This window comes from Euleptes europaea, chromosome 17 (genome assembly GCF_029931775.1).
Source record: "Euleptes europaea isolate rEulEur1 chromosome 17, rEulEur1.hap1, whole genome shotgun sequence".
NCBI classification, from domain to species: Eukaryota; Metazoa; Chordata; class Lepidosauria; order Squamata; family Sphaerodactylidae; genus Euleptes; species Euleptes europaea.
Genome location: NC_079328.1, coordinates 9,815,019 through 9,840,272, shown reverse-complemented (window position 1 = coordinate 9,840,272; position 25,254 = coordinate 9,815,019). Strand labels below are relative to the sequence as shown.

Sequence of the window (25,254 nt, the reverse complement as noted above, 5' to 3'; positions counted from 1 at the left end):
GGGACAGGGTAATCCCTCTATCCCTAGCCTTCCGGCATTCCTTGACCTGGTGGCTAAAGAGCAGCAACCTCAACAAGGGAATGCACTTCATAGTGGAGGATCAGATCCAGCTGTTCACAGATGCCAGCCTGGAAGGGTGGGGAGCCACCTGTCAGTCCCTGGTAGCCCAGGGATCCTGGTCCGAAAAGGAAGAAAGCTTCACATAAACAGGCTAGAGCTGAGGGTGATTCAGTTAGCGTTACTCCACTTCCAACACGTAATTCGACACAAACATGTCTTGGTCCGGACGGACAACATCTCGGCCAAGGCATACGTCAACAAGCAGGGGGGGTCGAGGTCCCCCGGTCTCCACAAGGAGGTGAAGGCGATTCTCCTCTGGGCGGAGTTAAACCTGTTGTCTCTTTCCGCAGAGCATATAAGCGGGGCCCTAAATTCGCAGGCCGACTGGCTGAGTCGGCAGGTCTTAGACGAGGGGGAATGGTCCCTCAACCCGTCCATCTTCAGGTCGATACAAGAGAGGTTCGGACGGCCCAAAGTGGATCTCTTTGCCTCGGCGAACAACCACCTTCTCCCCAGGTTTTTCACCCGGTACTTCCATCAGGAAGCAGAGGACATGGATGCTCTAGTGGCCCCATGGCCACAGCAGCTCCTGTTCGTGTTCCCACCCATTTCCATACTTCCAAGAGTAGTGAGGAAAATCAGGAAGGAGAGGGCCTCAGTCATACTCATTGCCCCGCTATGGCCAAGGAGACCCTGGTATCCCAGCCTACAGAGAATGTCAGTCCAACCTCACTGGGAGCTTCCGGCCATCCCAGAGCTGCTACATCAAGGCCCCCTGTTCCACCAAGAACCTCAATGGCTGTGCTTAACCGCGTGGAAATTGAGCGGGGATCGTTACTAGGGATGGGCTATTCTCCCGCAGTAGTGGACACAATGCTGGAAGCTAGAAAGCCATCAACCAGGAGGATCTATAATACCTCCTGGAGAGCCTTCGTTCTGTGGTGCAAAAGAAAGTCCACAGATCCCCTTTCCCCAGGGAACCCCACAATTCTGGAATTCCTTCACGAAGGCCTGCAACTGGGCCTCTCAGCTTCCACCTTACGTAGACAGGTGGCGGCCTTGTCCACTGTTATAGCCGAGGTAGAGGGGTTCCCCCTCTCTCGACACCCACATATCATAACGTTTTTAAAGGGTGTGACACAAACTAGACCACCAGTAGTGCATCGCTTTCCTACTTGGCGCCTCAACGTAGTCCTTTTGGCGCTGACTAGGCCACCCTTTGAACCAATCAAGGAGGTGCCCCTTAGAATCCTGAGGATGAAAGCTATTTTCCTCGCAGCCGTGACTTCTGCTCGACGAGTGTCTGAGCTCAGAGCCCTCTCCTCCAGGGAAGGTTTCTGCGTCTTCCGTAGGGACAAGGTGGTTTTGAGAACTGATCCCACCTTCATACCCAAGGTGAATTCCTTGTTCCATAGGTCTCAGGAAATCCATTTACCTTCCTTTTGCCCTCATCCTGTACACCCCAAGGAAAAGCAGTGGCACAAGTTAGACCTTCGCAGGCTGCTGAAGGTCTACCTCAGCCGCACAGCTGACATCAGGAAGTCTGATGCCCTCTTCATTTCCCTAACCAATCCCAACAAAGGGGGGGAAATGCCTAGCTCCTCCATCAGCACGGCAGTTAAGCAGTGCATTGTGGAGGCTTATAGGGCCAGCAATATTCCTCCCCCTACTGGAATCACCGCACATTCAGTGCGCAGTGCGGCCACATCGGCAGCTTTCAGCAGACAAGCTCCCCTGGAAGAAATTTGTAGGGCAGCCACCTGGTCGACGGCCTCTACCTTTGTCAAGCATTATAAAATTGACTCCAGGGCATCCGCTGATGCAGCCTTCAGTAGGAGGGTCTTGGAGCAGGTCTTGGACTGATCCTGAGTCCCACCCCGGGGTATAGCTCTTGGATATCCCACGATTCAAGATGCCCTTCCAACCCAGAACCGAGAATGGAGCCTTGTGTACTCACCGTGATGGCTCCTTCTGTTCTGGGTTGAAGGGCATCTTGCCCGTCCTTCTCAGGTCCAAGACGAGGTGCTCTGTACACGTAGGGGGCCGGAACCGAGTTTCAGCTTGTACAGCAGCTTATAATTCCATTATGACACTCCCTATGTCCGCCATGCGCTGTGGCTCTTTCCTTATTACTCCTTATCTGTTAACGTTGTTGTTCTTGTTCATAGAGCTCACTGTTTTGTTTATGTGCAGTGGTGTTGTTTGCCTTCTATACACTTACCTGTCTCCTTAGCTCGGCGAGTCCGTAAACTGGATTTCCCACCCAGGGAGACAGGAAACGGAAGAGAAATTTTTTGGTCCTGCCTCCCTGGGCACGTGATGGTAATACCCACGATTCAAGATGCCCTTCAACCCAGAACAGAAGGAGCCGTCAAGGTGAGTACACAAGGCTCCATTCTGAAGGTCAGGATGGGTTGCAGGAATGGAGAGGAAAGTGGAGAAACTGCATTATTTGCACAGAAAGATGGATACAGGCCAGGAGTGCTGCTGCTGTATTTATGGCAGAGTGGGCCACTCAAGAACAGTACAGAATCATAAAATTAGAAGAATCTCAGTTGGTTGTCTAACCTAGCCCACTTCCTGGTCATGATATTCTGTAGCCAACACACCGGTATTGGCAAGAGCTCCAACTTTCTCCAACTTTTTCTTCAAAATCTTCAGGGAAGAAGTTTTGATCCATGGTTCCACTTAAAAAATATTCTTGGGCCCAACCTTCAGTTTTACATAATAGGCATTTTATTTCTTCTAACCAAGAAATCGTGTGTTGAGATCCATCCCATTCCTCCCCCTCCTTTATAATAAAAGAAAGAATACTGAACTGTTTCCAGTTTTTAGTGTGGTTATGAAGAACTTTTATCTAGGATATATGCTTTCAGAAAATGTTGAAACCTTTTAGTTGAGTGGTAAACCCTAATGAAGAGTAAACAAACTTTTCTCAGTAAGAACAACGTGGAGTCTCATTTCCGTAAAAGAATGGTACAAATTGCCAAATGGTGGCATAGTCTATCAAAAATATGGTCACCCTGATACCATTGCTAAGAAATTAGTTATAATGGAACAGTGTCACCTGGGCATTGCAACATTTGTTTTTATAAGCATTGTGTCATAAGAACATAAGAAAAGCCCTGCTGGATCAGACCAAGGCCCATCAAGTCCATCAGTCTGTTCACACAGTGGCCATCAAGGTGCTTCTAGGAAGCCCACAAACAAGATGACTGCAGTAGCAACCTACCTGTGTTTCACAGCACCTAATATAATAGGCATGCTCCTCTGATACTGTAGAGAATAGGAATGCATCATGACTAGTATTCATTTTGACTAGTATCCATGGATAGCCACATCCTCCATGAACATGCACACTTCCCTCTTAAAGCCTTCCAAGTTGGCAGCCATCACTACATCCTGGGGCAGGGAATTCCACAATTTAACTATGCGTTGTGTGAAGAAATACTTCCATAGAATCATAGAGTTGGAAGGGACCACCAGGGTCATCTAGTTCCTTTTATCTGTTTTGAATCTCTCACCCTCCAGCTTCAGCAGATGACCCCATATTCTGGCATTGTGAGAGAGGGAGAAAAGCTTCTCCCTGTCCACTCTCTCCATACCATGCATATAGTCCAACTTTTTTATGGTCCATCTCAGTAACAAAGAGGAACAGAGATGTTAAAATCCTTATTTCACCAAACTTAACTTCCTCTCACATATGTTGCATCCATTATTAGGTACCTGTAGGCATCAGTTTTGAGAGAGTTTGAGGAAGACTCAATTATTAGTTTTGTTTGAATTTGGATTTTGTACAAGCACACACTCCTATTCCCTCCTAAATTCACTCATTTGATTCATTTTGTAAGCCTGGGGACCAGAAGTAATCGAGAATCAGCAAACTAATTATGATTTTCCCAGCAGTTGCAGGGTTGGGGTGCATTTTGGGGGACCCCACATATTCCCTGGGATGCACATGTGTTTCAAGAGCAGGCCCAATATTACCACCTTGGTACTGTTTTGGGTTGGGAAAATGGTGCGAGAGGAGGCTGAAGCCCCTTTGCCATGTGCATCATGGTCCTTATCCTAAATAGGCACCATACACACAAGAATTGGGAGAACCCACAAACTCATGTGCAATTGTGTTACATCTGACACACAGTGGGTACTCACCTTTAACCTGTGTAATGTGTGAAGAAGCAAGGATCACCAAACGTGGTTAGGTAAGGGGACTTGAAGTGTTCTTTCTAAAAGGAAAGTAGACTAAACTCTGTAGGCATGGAACTGGATCAAAAGAACCCTGTTTATTAGAAGGAAACACTTCCTTTCTTTGATGGGTTTTCTTTGCCAATTTCATGCATTCTGGATATATCACTCATGCCTCAGCCCATAATTGTCTATGGTGAAAAGAAAGGCCATAACAGCCCCCCTCCCCCCGCCTGCCCAGATACAACATACAAAGACCTTTAAATCCTGGCTATGGCTTCCTTTGGGTCGTGAACATTCGCAGATCCTTTTAGAAAAACTCAGCCACATTGGAGCAGGTTGCTTTTCATGAATTGAAATATTACCATAGTGATGTTAATTGACGTAAAAATGAAATGGGGAAAACTGTGCAGGAAATAAGAGCGCACTAGCAAGGCTTGCTGTAATAATAACAATTAATAAATAATTAAGTACCATCAAGTTGCTCCCTATTTATTGTGTCCCTATTTATTGTGTATGGGGTTTTCAAGGCAAGAGATAAGCAGAGGTGGTTCATTGCCTTTCTTTGCATCTCAACCCTGGTTTTTCTTGATGGTCTCCCTAGGGCTGTCAATTCGGTTCGGTCCGAACTGAAAATCAACCGAATTTCCCCTGATTCGGTGCTTTTCTGTTCGGACGGATCCGAACTCAAAACTGGCGGGCAACCGGGGGGGCCGAATTCAGCGAGTTTGGGAGTTCGCGAATAAATTCGGCCAATTCGGCCGTCAGTAAGCAGCATAACCGTCAGTAAGCAGCATTCTCCTCCCCCGGCCAATCGGTGGGCAAGCTGGGTCTTCTTCTGGCCAATCAGTCAGGATTGAGTACTGGAGGAATCAGCTGATGTGCGGCCCGGCCAGGGAGAGAGAGAGAGAGAGAGCGAAATCCTCGTGTGTGTGTGTGGGGTGCTTGTGCACATTCGCTCCTTTCTGTGGCTGCAGGGGGCGCATTTTTTGGGGTGCACACACAAAACTTTCACTGGAACTTCAGATGAAGCTTCTTAAGGTACCCCCCAAGTTTTGTAAACATTGGGTCAGGGGGTCCCGAGATATGGGCTCCCCCCTTTTTCTTTCCATGGCTGCAGGGGGCGCATTTTTGGGGGTACAAATCCCAAACTTTGAGCGGAGTTTCAGACCAGTGTTCTTAAGATACCCCCCAAGTTTTGTAAACATTGGGTCAGGGGGTCTCGAGATATGGGCTCTCCCCCTTTTCCCTCCCCCCCTTTTCCATTTATGTGGCTGCAGGGGGCGCTTTTTTGGGGATATAGCCCCCAATCTTTTAGCATAGCTTCAGTGAATTATTCTTAAGATACTACCCAAGTTTTGTAAAGATGGGTTCAGTGGGGGCAGAAATATCGCCTCCCCCCTTTTCTCTTTCCATGGCTGCAGGGGGCGCATTTTTGGGGGTGCAGACACAAAACTTTCACTGGAACTTTAGATTAAGCTTCTTAAGGAACCCCCCAAGTTTTGTGAACATTGGGTCAGGGGGTCCCGAGATATGGGCTTTCCTCTTTCCCCTTTCCCCTATTGGGATGAATGGGGCAGCCGATCCGATCCTGTGTGCATCTCCTCTCCAGAGCAAAACGTTCCGTGCCTAATTGGAATCATCTTGGATTACAGCCCGTCCTGATGGAACAGAAGACAGCCACAGTAAGACCCCTTTGGGGGCTTTAATCTATATTTTTTATCATGTGTGTGTGTGTGTGTGTGGGAAAGCAGAGTCTGTGTGTGTGTGGGGATGGAGCAGTTTCTGTGGGTGGGGGGGAAGCCAAAGGGGGCTTTCGTCGGTTCTGCCTGGGGTGTGTGTTCCCCCTCGAGTCTCTCGCTCCCTGGTTTGAGGGGGGAGGTTTCAGTTGTGTGTTGCAAAGGTGTTGTTTAACAAGGTTGTGTTTGCAGTTGTTTTGCTAATTTCTCCGCTGTTGTCGGGCTGGGAGCTTTGTGCGTGGGCGGCAAGCTCTGCTGAGAGATGCACAACATTAAGGGTGGGGGGGACCCCTTTCAGGGCCCATATCTCAGCCCCCCCTGACCCAATCTTTACAAAACTTGGGGAGTCTTTCAATAAACGTCCTTTGAAGCTCTGCCAAAAGTTTGGGACCTCTAAGCCCAAAAATGCCCCCCCCAGAGCCGCGGAAAGGCGCGGTTGTGTTTTTAATGGCTTTATTCGGCCGAATTTGTTTCCGAACTTTGAATTCCCGCCGAATTGAACGGATCTGAAGTGGGGGAGTTCGGACTTCGGCACTTACCGAACCCACAAGGGCCAAATTCGGCCGAATCCGAACTGTACCGAATTTTTTTTTTTTTGACAGCCCTAGGTCTCCCATCTGAATACTAACCATGGCCGATCCTGCCTACCTTCCAACTCTGAAGCCTGTGCTAGATTCAGGCTGGTAAGACTTCGTGTTCACAAGAGGACATTTTTTGTTTGGAACACAGGCAGGATACTGCGGCTGCAGTTGTGTGGGCTTCCTAGAGGCACCTGGTTGGCCCCTGTGTGAACAGACTGCTGGACTTGATGGACCTTGTTCTGATCCAGCAGGGCCTTTCTGATGTTCTTATGTTTGTTTGTTTTGTGTCATATCGTCTCTATTTTAACAACAGTTTGAATGTGGCACCGACTTTTGGAAACATTTCAGGATCCTTTGTTTTATATTACTGCTTTCTCTTTTTAACTATTACTTCCCTGCTGTGTTGTTTAGCTGAACTTGTGGCGTGATAAAGGAGTTTTTAATGATACATTGATGAAATATGAGGCTCTCCCCCCTTCATGTTTATGCCAGTTCATTAACATTCATCATTTGGATGAAAGCGACAATCCATATGCTTTTCCCCCCTATATAAATGTTTAACCCTCTGTTTGCCAAACAACTGGAGGCAAACAGCAAACATGTAACACTGCTTAGTGAGGTCGGGTGAAGATGATTCATGACCGCAGCGGAGGAATACATCCTCCAGGGGAGCTACTTGTACGGCAAAATCCCATAAACCAAACCACTTGTTTATCTGTCATTCCCACTGAGATAGTAATGCAATTACTCTCATAATTATCTTCATTAGTGTCGGGAATTAGCTGCAATCCATTCCTCTGCTCTAAGCATGTTTATTTCTTTGCTGATATTTCTCTTGGATTTAATCAAGGGGATAAAGAATTCTTGTCTTCACAGAGCCCGGCTGCAGACATCTGCGATGCACTCTTCTGACATTCTCTCTGCTAAAATATAGCTTGTTGTCTTTCAGTTCCAGAATCCCTGTGCCCATTCCCTGACATCTGCCCTTCATTACATGGTTCCCGTGCGACCAAGACGACAGATTGTCTATCCTCTGGAAAAACTTGGCATAAATGCTCCATCAAAGCAGGTCTCTAAGGATCAGGTGGGTAACAGAAGCAGCAGGAAGCAAAAGGCAAAGCTCCAGCTAAATGTAGGATTTGGCAGATGGGATGACATTACTGTCTTAATGTTGGTGGGCTGCTTCTTAATTACCTTGAACCTGGTGCTCCTGCCCTTCCAGAGTCAGCCTGGGCTTTTCTAAGCTTGCATTTCAAATTGAGGATTTGCAAGCAGCAGCCTTTAAATTATTCAGTATGTACTTTAGAAATAGGGATGTCATTATGTAAAATTAACAGATTGACAATACAGATGATTTTATCTAGCAGTTTGATCCTTCCCAGGATCCAGACCTGCCCTTGTGATTCTGCCCTGTCCTTTCATCTGTCAACTGAAGGATCCATAATAGGGGGGAAGTGGTCCAGCCTCCCCAGCAGAGGGTATGGTGTGTGTGTGTTGTCAGGGCGAGGAGCTGGGGCCAAGTATGTGCAGCAGGTGCATAGTCTGTTGCAGTACATTAATGGGGAAATCCTAAACAGGGTTACACCCTTCTAAATCCATTGAAGTCAATGGGTTTAGAAGGGTGTGACTCTGTTTAGGATTGCACCAGTAGATTATTAAGCATCGGGCTCTTCACAGGCTTGCTTGATGTGTGGGATTTTGTGTTCCCGTTGCTTCCCTCCTGCACATGATTTCGGCATAGAATTTTTGTGTGTGTAAAGCTTTCTTCCTCCTCAAACATGGTGCGTAAAGTGGATTTGCAGCTGTATGGAGCAGCAGATGCAACTGGGCAGAAAGGCATAATAGGGTGCTTCCTGAGGTCAGCACCAAAGCTCAGGAGTGGCTGAACAGGGACATCTCTGGTTCTAGTGTAGTCCCTAGCTCTAATTTACCCCCAGGCAAAGATTGCTACTAGGCCTCTCTCTCACATCACCCAGCCCCAAAAGCATGTGAAAACAAATCACCTGTCTCGCCCAACTCCACTGCTCCCCTGTCTCAGGGTGGCTGGGGACCAGCAGTTTTATTTCCCTTCTCCTGAATTGTAACTTTTACACTATACCCCGCTCTAAGTTTATTGAGCCCCTCATACTGAGAATGGGACCCGACAGGGAAAGAGAAAAGATAGAAAAGCTCCTATAAGGAGATAATCCCTCAATCACCTCTCAGGTAGCAAAATTTTGTACAACTGCAATGACAATTCGTTGCCACAGAGTAGTCTCTTAGTCCAAATGGCAGATGTAACTTGGATGTTATTTTTTTTTAATTTTTGTTATTTTTTTTAAAGTGATTTAAGACTTGGACTGTAAATCTTTGTCGGTAAGACCATTTTAGTCCATGTATTTTGTTTTATCTGGCCAAGGGCCGCAAATAAACAATCTATCTTCCCCTTCAGTCAGCAGCCCTGTCTGGATACAAAGCATGCATCCTTACTGGCTTCTCCATTGTAAATGTTCTCACTTGCGTTCCCCATTGTCTTGGCGAATGCGGGTTTGGGACCATGTGTGCGATGAAAAGCCACGGCGTTAAGCCTTGTGTCAGCTAAGGAAGTATGGAGCAGTATTCTTTATATTTCAGTCACTCTATTAATTAGCTATTTTATAGATGTCAGTGCAGCATCCTGAATTAAAAAAAAAAGATGGTGTGTGTGTTCATTTCTCAGCGAAGTAACAAATTAATACAGTCTTTGGTGGCATATTTCTCCTTGAAGCTCTTGGGAGAAATATGCATAATTAATGTTGCATTTGTTTTCGAATCTAACCCATTTCTGGTCGCTTCCTTCTCCTATCTCTAATAATGACTTTACTTGAATAGTTATTATGACCCTTTCAAGTCGGGGACTCCCCAACCCAATTCTGATCTATGGCTATATACCAACCTTTTTTGAATTATACATTTTTTTACTACCAAATATCCACCCTCTTATCATTCTGTTCCATTGTTCTAACTTATTTGTACGAATTCCTAGCGGTATCGTCTGAAATAAATACGTTAACTTAGGCACCCAGAACATTTTAGTACTTCTCATTCTAGAAGAAATACCTAGAGTTTTATTTCTCCACTTTTTCATATCCTTCTCTATCTTTCTCCATATCATATTATAATTGACCTCCGGAATTCTATTAATATTCTTTTGTAGTACTATACCTAAATATTTAAACTTTTTAGCTCCCATCCCTATATTTGTAATTTTATTTATCTCTTTTTTTCCATCTTTGTTCACATTGAGATATATAATTTCTGATTTAGCCATACTGACTCTTAATCCTGAGCAGCGTTCAAAATCTTCTAGTATAATCTTTATTTCTTTTATCGCTTCTTTAGGGTTTGTCATGATAACTATGATGTCGTCTGCAAATAAATTGATTTTCATTTCTTCTTTCTTCATCTTGTAGCCTTCTATCCTTGCACTGTTTCTTATCCTTACAGCTAACTGTTCTATCTCTATAATAAATAAGAGTGGTTAAAGCGGACAGCCCTGACGAACTCCTCTCTGAATCTGAAAGGCTTGTGAGTGATCGTTGTTAACATTCACCATGCTGTTCCGTCTCTATATATCTCCTGAATTGCATTTATATAAATATTCCCTATCCCGCACTTACTCATAATCTGCCACAGGTATTCTTGGGAAAGGGTGTCAAAGCTTTAAATACATCCAGTTTTAGGAGGCCCAGTTTTTTTCGCTGGCCATGTTGCAGGGCATTTATTATATTTCTAATGGGGTGGGCTATGTTCCTATCTTTTACAAATCTGTACTGGTCTTCTTTTATTATATTAGGGATAGCCTTCTTTAGTCTATTTGCCATTATTTTTGCAAAGTTCTTATAGTCTTGATTAAGAAGACTTATGGGTCTATATGAGCCTACCTCTTCAGGGTCTTTTTGTGGTTTTAAAATCACTATTATTTCTGTTTGTCTCCATGAGTCTGGGGCTTTCTTATCCTTCAAGACTTCATTGACACCGTCTGAAGTTCTGGGGCTAGAACCTTTACCATTTCCTTATAAAATTCACTTGTAAACCCATCTAAGCCAGGTGATTTACCCTTTTTCAGTTCTTTAATTACATCTTTTATCTCTTGCAATGTGATATCCTCTCCCATTTTAACTTTCTCATGCTCCTTCAATGTTGTGTTAATGTCTTCTTCAAAATCTACTATGTCCCTCTTCTTATATAGATTTTTATGGAAAGACTGGAACTCCTCCGTAATTTCTTTAGGGTGTTGTGTTGTTTGGCTATTTACTTTTATACTTTTTACCCTTTGTCTTTCCTTCCTATTTTTCAAGTAATTTGCCAGTCTTTTTGCTAAATTAATACTATTTCTTTGGAATTCATTCCTCACCATAACTTCCCTTTTCCATAGTGTTGCTGAGTCTAAAGCCTCTAGTTGTTTTTTAAGTTCTATTATTTGATTCTGTAAACTGGGGTTATATTTGTTCGTTTGTTTACTTTGTAACCTCCTGGATTTCCTGGATTTTGAATTGTCTTTTTGAGTGCCACTCTCTTTTTATATTCTTTTCTTTCTTTATACAATACCCCCTTATCACCGCCTTTGCAGCATCCCATAAGATATTAGTAGAGATCGTCCCTCTGTTTTCCGCAAAATACAGCCTTATCTGCTCTTTCATATATTGTCTATCCTCTTCTTTAGCCATTATTAAATTATTATACCTCCAGGATCTTTTTGTTTGTTGCTGATTTAATTCTATTTCGACACTTATTGGAGCATGGTCAGATATCCAGATTGGGTGAGTTTTAATTCCTTTAATGTTCATATTGCTACTCTTTCCTAGGAATATGTAATCTATACATGATGCTGTTTTATGTCTGCTGGATATGTGGGTGGGTTTGGGTTCCTTGCTGCAGTCCACTCAAGCCCCCTGATATTTTGTTCCAGGGGAGTTAGCAGGCCTCAAGGAGCAACATAGTGGGTGTTTGCAGTGTGTGTGTGTGTGTGGGGGGGGGGTTGTTCAGCAAAAATCACCATGTTTTCTTAATGTGGTTGCAATCAGGCCACTGGAGGAAATTGGTTGGGTGTACATATGTGTGCAATTCCACAGTCCCAGGGTTGTGCAGTCATGGCAAAAGTGACCGTAAGTCTAGTGGAACTGCCGATTCAGACCACCTCCCACACTTTCCCCCCAGTGTCCATGGGAAGGTTCACAGAATTCCAAGAGCCTGGAACAGATAGGGTCTGATTCAAAATTTATTAGAAGAAAATTCCATGGTCATCCTGCAACAAACATGGCTCTCATTTTTTCCACACACACACACACATTTATTTTGTGACATTTATTGTCAAGGCTAGGGTGGATTCAGGGAACATCATTCTCTATGCTCAAAAAGATAATCTCTATAAGCCCTTAAACTCTAAGTCCTATTGTTCACTTCTTTTCTTGTGTATAACTAGGGTTGCCATCTCCAGGTTGGGAAATACCTGGAGATTTTTGGGGTGGAGCCTGAGGAGGGCAGGGTTTGGAGAGGGGAGGGACTCCAATGCCATAGAGTCCAATTGCCAAAGCGGCCATTTTCTCCAGGCAATCTCTGTCGCCTGGAGATCAATTGTTATTGCAGGAGATCTCCAGCTACCACCTGGAGGCTGGCAGCCCTATGTATAACTGAACCTCTATCAGAGCAATTCTAAGGGCCAAACTATATGTTATGGTTTTCAGCATGTTGCATCTGAGTTCCCTGATCTGATTTTGAATTAGTCAGTCATATATCATCTGCAAGGTCCCTTCTGGTAACTCATTTCCCAAGTGTATGGGGCCCTGCTTCAGATCAGGACCACGGCACATGGGGAGAAGAAGCTTCAGCTTCTCTCCTGTGCCATTTTCCTGACCTGAAACAACCCCAGAGGACATTATTTGCACTGATGAGGGGCTGCAGGTGAATTGATGTGTATCTGCCTCACCCACTTACAAAGCTACTCGGAAGCACAAGAGTCAAACCAGCGCTGCAGCCAATGAGAACCAGTGCCAAAACATCCATGTCTCTGATGACAGTGCATGGGGCTGCATTGCTCTGACCTCACATTGAAAGCACATCGGTCAGAACTTTGATGATGGGAACACTAGAAAAAGGACACTTTTCACAAACAATTGTGGCTGTTAATGCACATAGAAAGAGCATATTGCTAACAATTGTCTGTTCAGAACCTTACAGACAGGCTCTACCATACAAGGACAGAGTATAAGAATGTGCAGTGAAGACAACATGGCCCCCTTGAAGCTATGCTGGTGTAATTTCAAGGTAATTCCAGCACCAGGTCACATCACAGTGACCCTGTAATTGATGTTCTTTAAGCGGTCATCTACGTATTTGAGCCACCTTCTCTTCTGTCCCACTGCAGGCCTCTTAGCTCTTTTCTCTTTGAGAAAACTTCTAGCTAGAGTGATTAGGAACTGAGCAAGAAGGGGCCTGCGCCTGCCCCTCCCCTTGAAGCAGCTGCTGTAATTTGGTGCCCTGTTTTGGGCGGCGGGGGGGGGGGGGTGAGCACCAATTTTTAGGCCTAGAGCACTGTAATTTTCCAGACATGCTTCTGCACTGGTACAATTAAAGATAAGCAACCTGTTTTTCGGTGTGGTTTAACATAATTTCTTAATTACTTCTGCACTGCATAGGATACACTGAAGTTACACCAGTGTCAGCATCCATCACTATATCCCGAGTTGCTCAGCACATGTGCACATCCACAGATACTAAGGTTGCCAACCTCCAGGTAGGGCCTTGAAATCTCCCAAAATTACAACTGATCTGTAGATGACAGAGATAAATTCCATGGAGATAATGGCTGCTTTGGAGGGTGGACTCTGGGGCATTATACCTCCCTGAGGTCCCTCCCTTCCCCCAACCCCTCACTCCCCAGTCTCTATGCCCAAATCTCCAGGAATGCCCAAACCTGGAATTGGCAACCCTAACAGTGATAGCCTGTGTTTTAGAAATCCCTTCCCTGCTATCACCACATGTCTTCTACTCCTTCTGTAGATCTTTCTGAGGTTCTCGGTATTAGTCTGGAATACCTAGCTGTTATCAAAGTAAAAAGAGATTATAGATAGTCGCATTGTTCCAAAGTGAAAGTTAAAAAACAAAAGCCATGTAATACTTTTTATTACAACCTTTTTAATGTAATTTTGGTTGGTCACAATAAAAGGTATTATGTGACTTCTGTTTTTGTCTAGCTGAGTGCTGCATTTTTTAAAGAAAACAAAATGTACTGGAATCCCATTGGCATACAGTGCCATCAGTCAAAATCTCTCTGAAGACAAAAAAAATGATTTTTCTAGTAACTTTCACTCTTAACAAAATACATTTTTGTTAATTGCTCTCTTTGCTGTTTTCTGAAAATTAACTCATTTGAACTGTTCTCATTTAAAAATTGATATATTTAATATGACAAAATCTGTAATTTTACACAGTGCATCTTCAAGAGTGTTATTTTTTTATGCAACATTGTATAATTAGTTTGAGAGCAGGAAACTATAATTATTTTTATAATTATATCTTAAATGCTTATATATTATCAACTTGTTTACTTTCTCACCATCTGGGAGCATTCTGCTATCCATCTGTTTTGTGTAATTATGTAATTATGAGTATAAGCCTCGAATAGGTGATAGAATTAACAAGAATAACTGTTCCATGAAGTAGAATAAAAATGCCATACATCTGTTGAATTCTTGTTTCTGACCAGCCATTATTCATTCTTTATTATTTCTTGCTTGCACTCAAGCTGTCCAGCTTTATTACATACTTCAGGGCTGTCGTTTCTCCCGCTGCTCACCAAAAAGATGGCTAAATCAATTATGAAGATATTGCAGAAAGCTTCCTCAGCTTGGGAGGGCTTCGTCCTCGGGTCTGCTGGCACTGCTTCATTGTAGAGCAGGCAGGAAGAATGTGTTAATTGTGGTCCTTCGATTGTCCACAGGATGGCTCTTTGTGGAACAGCAGCTGTTCTGCCTCATTTCCCCACCCAGAGTCTCTTCTTGGACGGCCACTCTTTATGCAAGTTGTAGTCCATGCATGCCCACTGCCCTCTTCTTTAGTCTTCCAGGATTGATTGCTCCAGTAGTATGGGAACAAAAAAGAAGCAGAGTTGTTCTTTATACCCCGATTTTCTCTACCTTTAAGGAGTCTCAAACCAGCTTACAATTGCTTCCCCTTCCCCACTCCTCCACATGAAGCCAGCTGGGTGACCTTGGGCTAGTCACAGCTCTCTTCGAGCGCTCTCAGCCTCACCTACCTCACAGGGTGTCTGTTGTGGGGAGGGGAAGGGAAGGTGATTGTAAGCCAAATTGATTCTCCCTTAAGTGGTCGAGATAGTCAGCATATAAAAACCAACTCTTCTTCCTCTTCCTCCCCCCTCCACTGTGTGTTTTCCCTCTAGAAAAGGGAATGGAGGGGTGTCCCCTTCCCAGCCTACTAAAACCCTCAGCCTGGGCAGAGCCAGAGCAAGACTCATCGGCTGCACATGGCTCTTTGCAGTCAATTGGATCGAACAACAGCAAGGGTGAATGAGCTCCTGCACAGCGAGGTCAAAGGTTAAGCATGCAAATGACGAAAAGAAGGATGGCCCTGAAACAGTGCGGATGTCAAAGTGTCAAAAATTGCAGAGGAAAGGAGGTAGTTTTTATCAGTCGCCAAAATGAACCCAAAACGAGACAAGTGGTTTTGGCTCAGCCCCCTATAAGAACATAAGAAAGGCCCTACTGGATCAGACCAAGGCCCATCAAGTCCAGCAGTCTGTTCACACAGTGGCCAACCAGGTGCCTCTAGGAAGCCACTAACAAGACGACTGCAGCAGCACCATCCTGCCTGTGTTTCACAGCACCCAATATAACAGGCATTCTCCTCTGATACGAGAGAGAATAGGTATGCAGCATGATTAGTATCCATTTTAACTAAAAGCCATGAATACCCCTTTCTCCATGAATATGTCCCCTCTTAAAGCCTTCCAAGTTGGCAGCCATCACCACATGTGATGTGGCAGCTAGTTCCACTATTTAACTATGTGTTGTGTGAAAAAATACTTCCTTTTATCTGTTTTGAATCCGTCACCCTCCAGCTTCAACAGATGACCTCACGTTCTAGTATTATGGGAGAGGGAGAAAAACTTCTCCCTGTCCACTCTCTCCAAACCATGCATAATTTTATAGACCTCTATCATGTCACCCCTTAGCCGCCTTCTTTCCAAGCTAAACAGCCCTAAGCGTCTTAACTGCTCCCCATAGGACAGTTGCTCTAGTCCCCTAATCATTTTGGTTGCTCTATGTAAGGACTAACACAGTAACAATATTGTGTTTACTCAGAAGTAAGTCCTACTGAGTTCAGTGGGATTTACTCCCTGATAAGCATTACTAGGATTGATGTCTCAAAGAGAAGAATGATGGGGTGGTGGTGGAAATTTCATACATTTTTGTGCATGAGACCATGTCGAAATCGGTGTGGTCTAAATTTATGGTTTAATGTAACAAAGGAGTAGAGATGGATTTTCCCCAAAGCTGCTGCTGTTGCATGTTTTGTTGTGCATAAGCAGTCCATTGTTAATGATTTACGTAGAACATGCAGGGGTGAAAATCCGTTTATTTATTCTGCCATCCCTCCTCCTGTGTCGTTGATGACTTTATAGCACTCACAGTCATGCAAACATTTCTATTCTGAGCTGATAGCTAATCATAAATTTCCTCACTGTAAATGTCAGTGGGTTTTGTGTGTTGCCTGCCATTACATCTTGTTTGGAAGCGGGAGCGTTACCCAATTATGGGGAGGCACCAGATGGCATCATTAACAGGAATGCTCTGAATGTTTACCACTTACGTGCCTGGGTGAAATTAAAAGTAAGCTGACCTATCTTCGGTTGGAAATCATGATGTCAGTAGTATACAGGTGTTAATGTTGTTTGCTGTAAGACAGAATACTCGTCCTGGCCTGCAAAACTGGGGTTGGTTTGTTTGTTTTTCTCCTTCTTCTATAACCTTTTACTAAGAATTGGCCAGGTTGATACCATGCTGGGTGTGAGAGCTATTTGAAAAAGGAAGATAAATATTGTATTACTTGATGTGTGTGTGTGTAAAGTGCCGTCAAGTCGCAGCCGACTTATGGCGACCCCTTTTTGGGGTTTTCATGGTAAGAGACTATCAGAGGTGGTTTGCCAGTGCCTTCCTCTGCACAGCAACCCTGGTATTCCTTGGTGGTCTCCCATACAAATACTAACCAGGGCTGACCCTACTTAGCTTCTGAGATCTTGATACTACCCCCAAAAACGTTACTACAAGCATGTTACAAATAACTGCACCCCACTGCTTAGATGTGCGGTGCTGATTAATTTCAGTATAAATTAAAGCTGTGAAGCATTTCAAGATTGAATTGTTGGGTTGGATCCCACAGATGTTGCACTAGTGGAGGTACCTTCCTCTGGTGGAAGGAGCCTCCCCCTGACATCAGGGGTTCCAAGAGGCAGGCCACAGGATTCCTCTCAATATTTCAGGCCAGTTCTGTTTGAAGGAAAATTACAGCATAGTTTTTAATGTTGTTGATGTTGAACCATATACCATTTGTGGATCAGATGCTTGTAGACGGGAGCCCATGACTAGTACACAGTTTTAATCCTACTTTTAAAAGCATGGGAAAGTAGCTGTGAATTGATAGGCCACGAGCAGCCAAAAGCGTTATGGTACAACTGGAATCTAGTCTTGACAAGCAAGCCTGCTGAGTTGTGGCACATTGAATTCCAACAAGTGGATTCTGGGGGCCAGCTGAGAGTGCTTCTGCAAGGTGCCACCATCAGTTGGAGTTTTTCCTGCATTGGACTCAGAGCAGAAGCTTTTCCCAAATGGGGAAATGCCTCCATCAAATGATCCCTTGACAATTGGCCTTCTGATGTCAGCCATTTCCAAAGTGTTGCCTCAGTGTGTGCGTGCTGGAATATTGGCTGCCCTGAAATGAAATGGTTCCAAACAACCGTTTTGATATGAAAGGGCATTTTGCTTCAGATTTTTTTAAAAAATGAGCGTATGGCACTTCTCTTTAGGTTGAACAATGTATCGGAATGGACGTAATAATCCACATGTAATTATCATGTACATGATTTGGTGCCCTAAACTGTATGTGCACAAATTTTCTGCATCTGTTAGTTGTACAGTGAAATTAAACTAAATCCCATCCAGGTTTTTTTTTAACAAGATGTAGATTATTTTTATTTTAAACTATATTTCTGATCATATCACTATGGAGAGCAAGAGTCTAGTAGCAACTTAAAAATTAACAAAATTTCTGTCAGGATATGAGTTCATACCCTGCCAAAAATTTTGTTAGTCTTTAAGGTGTTCCTGGACTCTTGCTCTTTTCTATTTCTAATTATATGTATCCTTGGCATTCAGAATTTAAGCTGCATGAAGTGAAGATAATGGTTTGTATTCTGTCAACCCACAGAGCAAAGTCTGAAGCTCTCTCCAGCCTAAGGAGACTTTCTCCAACTTGAACGGCTCTTCCTTCAACAAAAGAGATACTTAAGGTGCAATCTTGAATGTGTGTGTTAAGTGCTGTCAAGTCACTTCCAACTCATGGCGCCCCTATGAATGAAAGTCCTCCAAAATGTCCTATCTTTGACAGCCTTGCTCAGATCTTGCAAATTGAAGGCTGTGGCTTCCTTTATTGAGTCAATCCATCTCTTATTGAGTCTTCCTCTTTTCCTGCTGCCCTCAACTTTCCTAGCATGACTGTCTTTTCCAGTGACTCTTATCATCTCATGATGTGACAATCCTGAATAGTACCCTCTTTTAAGTCCATTTAAGTCAATGGGCTTAGAATGGTATCACGCTGTTTAGGATTACACTAAGTCTGATGAAAATTCTTTAGGCTAGAGGAAGGCTCCTTAGGCTGGTGGAACTTCCTCCAGACTAAGGTAGGATACCACCCAACAGATATATATGGTTTCATTTGATTTCCCACAAAATAAATTTGACATCCATGGTAGCTGAAATTTACCCTGCGTTGGATGAGTGGAGATGCTACCTTTGCTGCCATGGACTTAGCTGTTGGTGAGTGTGCTGAGCAGGTAGTTGAGGAAATAGATGAAGAGAAGGAAAGGCGGAGAAAACAAACTGGAAAGTTAAGAAATTGGAGAGGACACTAACCAAGTGAATAAAATAAATGACAGGGCTTGGAGGCTGAGGGGAGATAGAAGTTGCAATTGTCCCGAAGTCAACTAAGGGTAGGCAGATAGGACATGAGAAACGGGAGTCATTGGTCAAACTTAGAGGAATATATAACTAGTACAGCAAAGCAGTGAGAAATACGGGGGGGGGGAGTATGTGTAGGATAGTCAGCCATCCATGTCTCTGCCTGAGGTGCATTTCACAACCCAGAGAGAATGACCAAGTGACTCAGTGGTGTGGTTTCCATAGTGACGTCTCCACAGCATAGTTTGCTTTGCAGCAGATTGACCTTCTGCTGCCAGCCTGAAGCCAGTTGGCACAAAGCAGCCCAGACTTGGAAAGATTTGGTGCCCTGTCCTACCTCCTAACAGGCTACATCTCCTGTTGTTTTCTCGGATGTGCCAGAGCATCAGCAGTCTTAGAGAAGCCCACATACCACTCGGTAATGCATGTTTTACTTGGAGCAGGTTGAAATAGCAGTGTGCATTCTGGTGATCCACTCTCCTTTGTCCCACTGACTTAGAACTGAGCACCATAGTGGCCTTTATATCGCAGTATTTCTGGCGCATTCCTGTGCTTGATAAATATGACAGATTTTGTTCATATCTGGGCCTCATTCTCTCTTCTCTCTCAACACGTTATATCTTGTATCTAATTCTAAACATTACCAGATATAGAAAGGGGAGATGTAGAAGCATCCCAAAAATAAAAAGGGGGGATAACCCCGCCCAAAGGAGAAGCAATGTGCACATATCACAGCTTCTAGAAAATGCCAGCTGAAATGATATCACAGCTGGCATTATGTGGTTAAAAAGATAAAGGCCCCCTGTGCAAGCACTGGGTCATTCCTGACCCATGGGGTGACGTCACATCCCGACGTTTACTAGGCAGACTTTGTTTGCAGGGTAGTTTGCCAGCGCCTTCCCCAGTCATCTTCCCTTTACCCTCAGCAAGCTGGGTACTCATTTTACCGACCTCGGAAGGATGATTCAGGTCGTGAGCAGAGCTTGGTCTGCAGTACTGCAGCTTACCACTCTGCGCCATGGGGCTCCTGTTATGTGGTTGCCCTATCACTAAAACACTAAGAGAGAGAGGAGAGGGGGAGTGGAAGAGGAGGAGAAAGTAGTGATATGGGCAGGTTGGGGGAGGGGAGGATTGCCAACTTCCTGAAGGAAAAAACATCCTGTCTCTTGGAAGAGAGGCTTCATGGAATGTAATAGACCCACTGATGCTATTTACCATATTTTTCGCTCCATAAGACACACTTTTTTCCTCCTCAAAAGTGAGGGGAAATGTCTGTACGTCTTATGGAGCGAATGCCGGGTGGGTGCGTGCGCGTGGGGACGGCGCGAGCCAGAGTTCCCCGCCCCGACGGCCAGCTGGGAGGCGGGTGGGGCCGCACAGAGCGAGCCGGCGCATGCGCCCAGCTGGCTCTGTGAGGCCCCGCCCGCCTCCCAGCTGGCCGTCGGGGCGGGAACCCCAGCTCGCACCGTCCCGACGCGCATGCGCCCAGCCAGCTCTGTGCGCCCCGCCCACCTCCCAGCCGGCCGTCGGGGCGGGGAACGCCGACTCGTGCCGTCCGGACGCACACGCGCCCAGCCGGCTTTGTGCGCCTCGCCTGCTGGGAGGCGAGTGGGATGCACAGAGCCAGCTGGGCGTGTGCGCATCGGGACGGCGCCAGCCAGCATTCCCCGCCCCGCCGGCCAGCTGGGAGGCGGGCGGGACCGCACAAAGCCGGCTGGGCGCGTGTGCGGCTCCCTCTGTGCGGCCCCGCCCGCCTCCCAGCTGGCCGTCGGGGTGGGGAACGCCGGCTCGCACCGTCTCCACGCTCACGCGCCCAGCCGGCATTCGCTCCATAAGACACGTTTTTAGAGGAGGAAAACAAGATTTTTTCTTGTTTTCCTCCTCTAAAAACTAGGTGTGTCTTATGGAAAGGTGCGTCCTATGGAGCGAAAAATACAGTACTTCAGTTCCATGAAAAGCTTCAGCTGCCCATCTCCATGAACTTAAGCCTCTATTCAAGGGGCAGAACATTCCCCCCCCTTCCTGTTGATAATTCCAGGGGAGGGAGAAAGAGGCTGTTGGAGTACTGGAAGGAGGGAGAGGGAGGCAGAGACAAGAGGGTTGTGAGGGAATGAGAACATGGCAATAGGAGGTGGGTGAGCACATGGAGAGGAAATGAGGACCAGCAAGGTGAGGATAGGATCTACCGGGTCTTTTGTGGCAGGGTGTTGTTGGTTTTTTCCCCCCTATTAGAAGCACAGTCTGGTTTTCGCTTTTGTAAGTCAGCAAGCCCTGCCCTGGATAGCCCCAGGCTGGCCTGATCTCATCAGATCTTAGAAGCTAAGCAGGGTCGACCTTGGAAAGTATTTGGATGGGAGACCTCCAAGGAATACCAGGGTCGTGACATAGAGGCTGGCGATAACAGACCACCTCTGAATGTCTCTTGCCTTGAAAACCCCACCAGGGATCTCCATAAGGCAGATGTAACTTGATGGCAATAAAAAGGGCAGCATAGAAGGTTCCCCTTAACAGTATTCAGCAGAATGCAATAGGCAAATGCAGAGGTTTCCAAGTGCAGTTTGCATATTAGAGAGGTGGAATATAGAGGGGATTGGTCATTGGTGTGGCGGTTCCACGCAGTTTGACACCAGACCTAGCAAGCTGTGCTAGACTAATGTAACACACTTGAAATCCTTGCACTTAGACTGAAATGACTTTGCTTAGGATTGTCCTGTCAATTACCCAGACAGGGGAACGTAACCCAAGATAGGGTTGCCAATCTCCAGGTACTAGCTGGAGATCTCCTGCTATTACAACTGATATCCAGCCGATAAGAAATCAGTTCCCCTGGAGAAAATGGCCGCTTTGGCAATTGGACTCTATTGCATTGAAGTCCCTCCCCTCCCCAAACTCCGCCCTCCTCAGGCTCCACCCCAAAAACCTCCTATAAATGGCGAAGAGGGACCTGGCAACCCTAACCCAAGATCGGATATCGCTCTCCTGTTAAACTATCCCTTCTCTCCCACTTCACTCTCAGCTCTCAAAACCTAACTTGACTTTTTCCCGGTACTCAGTTCCTGCTGGCTGGTTCTGAGAATTGCTGTCATTGACTCCTACCTGTCACACTGCTAAACATGAATGAATAATGGAAGGAGACTGTAAGCCTATTTGCATTCTCATTCAGCCCATTCTTTAGTTCTTCTTGCTCATAGTCGTATAGTTCTGTAGCATGGAATGCAGGTTTTGCCCTCTCAGGACTGAGAGCTGACATGGCTACATGTTCCACCTGCCTCAGAGATGCCAAGAAAGCTCCCCCTTATTACCATAACATGTAGTGGTACTTGCCACATGGTGACTGCATGAAATATCCTATCCTTGCACCTCGTCATTTCTTGCCACCTCTGGAAGTGGGAAATTTTCCAGTGTAACAATGTGTTATATGAGCATTCCCAGACTTTGTGGCAGAGGGGGAGAATTCTCCACAGGGATACCATTTTTTACAGTATCTGTGTGATGGAAGTAACATTATAAAGCAAGAGCAGAGCTGTTCTGTCTCTCTTGGTTTCTAATTGCCAGTTATATATTTGGATTGAGCAATGGGACTATTTTTCTTGACCCAACCTGCATGCTCCATAATGTGTAATCTCTGATGGGTCATGATGGTTACATAGCCTCTTGAATCAAACTGTTTCAGGAAATTAGCCTTCTAAACATTTGAGTATAGAAATATTTTTCAGATAATTTTTCAATGAAACGGATTAGGAGTGGTGAGGCCTTCTGGCCCAAGTGAGAAAAATACACCATGAAAAACAGGAAAGGAGGTTCTGTTCTAGGGACAGAAGGTCCTTGGAGAGTCAGCATATAAATTCCCTAAATTAATTAATTAAAATAGGATACTTGATTCCCTGAGTTCTTCCCCATCATTATTCCATGGTTCCATTGTGCTGCGTCCCCACCATCACACAACAAGAAAGGCAAACTACAGAAAGCTGATGAAAGATTTTGTCTCCTTTGATACTTATTAATATATATTACATGTTTATTACATCTCATCCTATTGATTGCATTGATTCACACTGTGTAATCCACCTTGAGTCTCAGTGAAAAAGACAGACTGTAAATGAAGTAAACACACACGCAAACTGCTTTCCTGAAGAGATAAGTATTTTTATTTTTTGTTATTTTTGTACAGAAGCTCAACAGCACAGCCAGAATCCTGTGCAACATAAAACCAAGATTTTAAACAATTTATTTCTATCCTGCTTGTCTCCCCATTGAGGACAAAGTATCTTAAAAAAGCAGTCAAATATAATTTAGACTAATAAAGAAGTCCAGCCCCTGAGCTGGTCCTGGGCCACTGTCCAAGCTCACTTGAGGCTGCCTGCCCAATGCCCATGCTGAATACCTAGCAAAGGAACAGAGAAAGAACAGTAGTTGAACACAGATCTAACTCAAAGGTGTTACAACCATCCTACCCTTGGGGGAAGGGAGCCTTTCAAAATTAACTCTTTAAATGCTGAAAAATTAAAATATTTTAAATTTAAAAACATTTGAAAAGTAAAATAGTAGAAGGAGTGGTCTTGTGCAACATAAAAAGAAACAGGAAAAAACTGCCAGGATTTTTTTTTCTGTTATAAGTTTAGCTCTGGCAAATATTTCCAGTAATATGGAGTCCCCAAATCTAGTGAGAAAATTGACAGTGGAAGATTGCATCTTTTCTAACAGCTCTACACACTTCCCAGATGTCTTCTGCCTTTGTGGTGTGAATGTCAGTCTATTTTGTTAGAAGCTGTTCCAATCTGCATTGTTTATCATTGTCAGAGAAAAAAATGGCACTGGGAAATTCTTGTGTATAAACTCCGCTGAATGGTGCTCTTAAAACTCCTATTATTGTATGCAGAAGACTTTCCTGCTGGATCGTGCCCCCAAACATGCAAACTCCTTCCAGTTATGAGTACAAGTGTTTAGATACTGTCCAATCCAGTTTCTGTAAATCACCAGAGAAAGATTCCCTTAAAAAAAAAAAAGTAACACAGATCATCGGGTGTTGTGGTTTTAAGCAATCATTGTGCGCTGTGGTTTTAAGCAGTCGTCCAAGACTTATCTTGGGATAGTTTAAGGAGACCACTTAATTCAGACTAATTTTATCTGATGTTGGCCACTGGATGTCATTATAGCACTACAAAACCACTATCAGGGTGGACGTATATTTGAGAGCACTAACAAGAAGGAAAAGAAGAAGGATTCTTAAACAGAATGCCCTTTTAATGGCATGGTCATACGTTTCTATGCAGAAATATGTTTCTTGTGTTTAAATCTGGAAATTTCAGGAAACATTCAGTGAGGCCTGTGAAGCGGATCGGCAACTAAACCCTGTTCACAAAAATCCAGTTTCTGCTGTCCTGAAAATTTCGGGCAGCTCTACACATTTCTGTTGCCGTGGGCGACACCTCTGCTACTTCAGCCTTTCCTGAAGCAAGCATGGACATCCTAACATGTATTTGGCTTTGACAATGTGCATTTATGTTTGATGTCCACGCACAACACGTTTTGCTGTAGGAAACACTTGTGTGATACTGCTGTTGGCAAAAGCAATGGAGATGTGAGGTGCTGTTTTTATTCATCGTTTTAAAGACTTAAAGGAGTTCCTGGGAAATCTTTGAAGGTTAACATTTACCATAGCATAGAAATGCCACAGATTGTTGCATGTCATGGCCTTTTAAACCCACAATTTTTTCCTTTCTCTGCTGAGGACTAAGGTTTTGTTTCCACAAAAGCCTGTGCTCCAATAAATCTGCTAGCTTTTGTTTTTTCCCCAACAGGCTATCTTGGCTACCCTACTGGCATTTTGAGGACTGTAAAAGTTTTAGGAGTTATACAAAGTATTCTCTAAATGGAACAACTGCATTTAGTTTTGTTTCATTCCTTGGTAGTCAACATCTTCAATTGCCATCTTGATGGTTATTTTAAATATTAAAATTCAGAACAATCAGGAACTTCCCCACTGTTTACAAAATTTACATTGTTCCTCAATTAATAAAAACTTATAAATACCAAAACAGAAAAAATTGTCCAGTTAATGAGCGAGTGCATGTTTAAATGAACTGTTATGGTCCTATTGACGTATAATGTATACAGCCTGAACTGCACACAGGTTCCACTGTATAATTGTGTTCGATCCAGCATAGTGTTTCCCTGGGCACAAGGACTTTTGCCTGTTGAGTGTGACTTTTGCAGTTCTCCACTCTTGCTGCAGCTTGAAATGCCCCTTGAAATGTTCCCTGTCCCCAGAAGCAGGATTTCAGGGGGCGTTTCGGGCTGCTGCAGGAGGGGGAACCACATAAATTGTGCTCTTTGCACTCATGGAAATTCTGGACTGAATCCAACCCAGTGCACCATCTCTTATAGCCAGGGTTGCCAACTCCAGGTTGGGAAGTTCCTGGCGATTTGGGGGCTGGAGCCTGGGGAGAGGGGGGTTTGAAGAGGGGAAGGACC

The 25,254-nt window shown here is 44.5% G+C and overlaps 1 protein-coding gene across 1 annotated transcript in view; it reads left to right on the top strand.

The window, feature by feature from the left end:
* The window catches only part of CFAP61 (cilia and flagella associated protein 61), a 200,839-nt gene that overhangs the window by 81,737 nt on the left and 93,848 nt on the right, over positions 1-25,254 (top strand). The window contains exon 15 of the mRNA XM_056862278.1: positions 7,518-7,652. Coding sequence (XP_056718256.1) covers positions 7,518-7,652 — 135 coding nt within the window. The remainder of the gene's footprint in view (positions 1-7,517; positions 7,653-25,254) is intronic.